Source organism: Numida meleagris, chromosome 27 (assembly GCF_002078875.1).
Source record: "Numida meleagris isolate 19003 breed g44 Domestic line chromosome 27, NumMel1.0, whole genome shotgun sequence".
NCBI classification, from domain to species: Eukaryota; Metazoa; Chordata; class Aves; order Galliformes; family Numididae; genus Numida; species Numida meleagris.
The window spans coordinates 4,040,673-4,042,824 of NC_034435.1; the positions used below are offsets into that span (position 1 = coordinate 4,040,673).

At 70.4% G+C, this 2,152-nt stretch overlaps 1 protein-coding gene across 1 annotated transcript in view; it reads left to right on the top strand.

Annotated features, from left to right (window-relative positions):
• Nucleotides 1-2,152, top strand: part of RAB3A (RAB3A, member RAS oncogene family) — a 2,711-nt gene extending 559 nt beyond the window's left edge. Inside the window, exons 2-5 of the mRNA XM_021378728.1 lie at nucleotides 574-801; nucleotides 1,205-1,323; nucleotides 1,384-1,508; nucleotides 1,816-2,152. Of these exons, the coding sequence (XP_021234403.1) occupies nucleotides 574-801; nucleotides 1,205-1,323; nucleotides 1,384-1,508; nucleotides 1,816-2,006 (663 nt within the window). The 3' untranslated portion in view covers nucleotides 2,007-2,152. The remainder of the gene's footprint in view (nucleotides 1-573; nucleotides 802-1,204; nucleotides 1,324-1,383; nucleotides 1,509-1,815) is intronic.

Sequence of the window (2,152 nt, forward strand, 5' to 3'; positions counted from 1 at the left end):
CACGGCAGCGCCCAGCGCCGGGCATTGCGCGCAGCGCCCTGCAGCGCGCGCCCAGCTCCGTGCACACCGCGCCCACCGCCGCGCGTTGCCGTGCAGAGCTGCGCGCCCACCCCCGAGCACTCCCCCGGTGCGGCCCCGCCGGGCGCGCTGTGCGGGGGCACGGCTGCAGGTGCCATTTTGCAGAGGAACTGCGGGAGCGGCTGCAGCGCATCGCTGCGAGGCTCCGGGCCCCGCTCCGTGCGGCAGCGATGGGGCCGTGCAGCCGGCAGCGCCGGCAGCGGCAGTGGGGCAGCGCGTCTGGCATCGCCAGCGGCGGCCGGGGGGGTGACGCACCTGGCGGTGCCGCCAGCGGCCACGGGGGCTGCGCGCCCGGCGCTGCAATGAGCAGCAATGGGAGCCGTGCGGGGCTGGGTGGCAGCGGGACAGCGCGGCACTCCGCTGTCCCCGCGCACGTTGCGGCAGTGCCACGCAGCAGCGCAGCCCGGTGCCACGGGGCCGCTGTCCCCGCCGGCGTCCGCCCGCGTCGCTCCCGAGCGTGGCTCCGCGGCCGCCCGTCACCTCCTCCCTTTGCAGATGGCGTCCGCTACCGACTCCCGCTATGGGCAGAAGGAATCCTCGGACCAGAACTTCGATTACATGTTCAAGATCCTCATCATCGGTAACAGCAGCGTGGGGAAGACCTCGTTCCTGTTCCGGTACGCCGACGACTCCTTCACGCCCGCCTTCGTCAGCACCGTCGGCATCGACTTCAAGGTCAAAACCATTTACCGGAACGACAAACGCATCAAGCTGCAGATCTGGGTGAGCACCAGGGTTGGGGAGGGGGGGTTGTGCCCCGGGGCGTCCCGGTGCTGGGGGCAGCGGGGCTGTCCGGATGGGTGCTGCTGTCGGCTCGCGCCCTTGGGCGTTTCGGAGGCGGCGGCACGGTGCGTGGATGGGGCCCAGCAGCGGCCGGGCGGTCACGGTGTGCGCTGCGTGCACCGACCCCTCGGGTGGTTGCTGGCAGCAGCCGGGTGCCACCGAGCGCTCGTTCCCTGCGTTACATCCCAGCTTTGCCGGCAGCGGGGCAGTGCTGCTCGCCTCCGCTCCGTATGGTGCCGGGGGGGGGGGGGGCTGTGCCGGCTGCGGTCGGTGCTGGCTGAACCCCAGGGCCGTGCACCCCGTGGCCGTGGGCTCAGTGCCCCCTGTCTGTGCCCTCCCCCAGGACACAGCCGGGCAGGAGCGGTACCGCACCATCACCACCGCGTATTACCGCGGGGCCATGGGCTTCATCCTGATGTACGACATCACCAACGAGGAGTCCTTCAACGCCGTGCAGGACTGGTGAGCGCTGCCCCCCCCCCCTCCCCCCCCGTCACTTCTGTCCCTTTGTTGTCCCCAAAGGTCGACCCAGATCAAGACGTACTCATGGGACAACGCGCAGGTGCTGCTGGTGGGGAACAAGTGTGACATGGAGGACGAGCGCGTGGTGTCGGCGGAGAAGGGCCGGCAGCTTGCCGAGCACCTGGGTGAGCACGGGGGGGGGGGGGTCCACCCGCATCAGCTCTGCCCCCAGACAGCGACGTGTGGGGCGCAGTGGCCCAGCACAGTGTGGGATGCACACGGCTTTAACCCCTTGTGGTCGTTCTGCTGCAGTCTCAGCAGGGCCGTGGCCCCCAGAGCCCCCCACTGGATCACCCTGTCAGTGTCACCGCCCCACGGCCCCGCTCCGTGAGCGTTTAACCCTGTGTGTGCTGGCAGGGGCGTCCCGACCCACACCGGGGGGCCCTGTGCCGACCCCCCCCCCTCCGTATTCTAACCCCTCCCCACCTGCAGGCTTCGAGTTCTTCGAGGCCAGCGCCAAGGACAACATCAACGTCAAGCAGACCTTCGAGCGGTTGGTGGACATCATCTGCGAGAAGATGTCGGAGTCGCTGGACGCAGCCGACCCCGCCGTCACCGGCGCCAAGCAGGGCCCGCAGCTGTCGGACCAGCAGGCCCCCCCGCACCAGGACTGCGCCTGCTAGGGCCCCCCGGTGCGGCCCCCCCTCGCCTCCCCCTATTTTCCCCAGGGGGGGCTTTTGCTGCTGATACCTCGCAGGTTCCCAAAGGGCCGCGGTCCCTTTCAGAGCCTGCCCTGCTCCCCCCATCAATTAGGCTGTGCCCCCCCCAT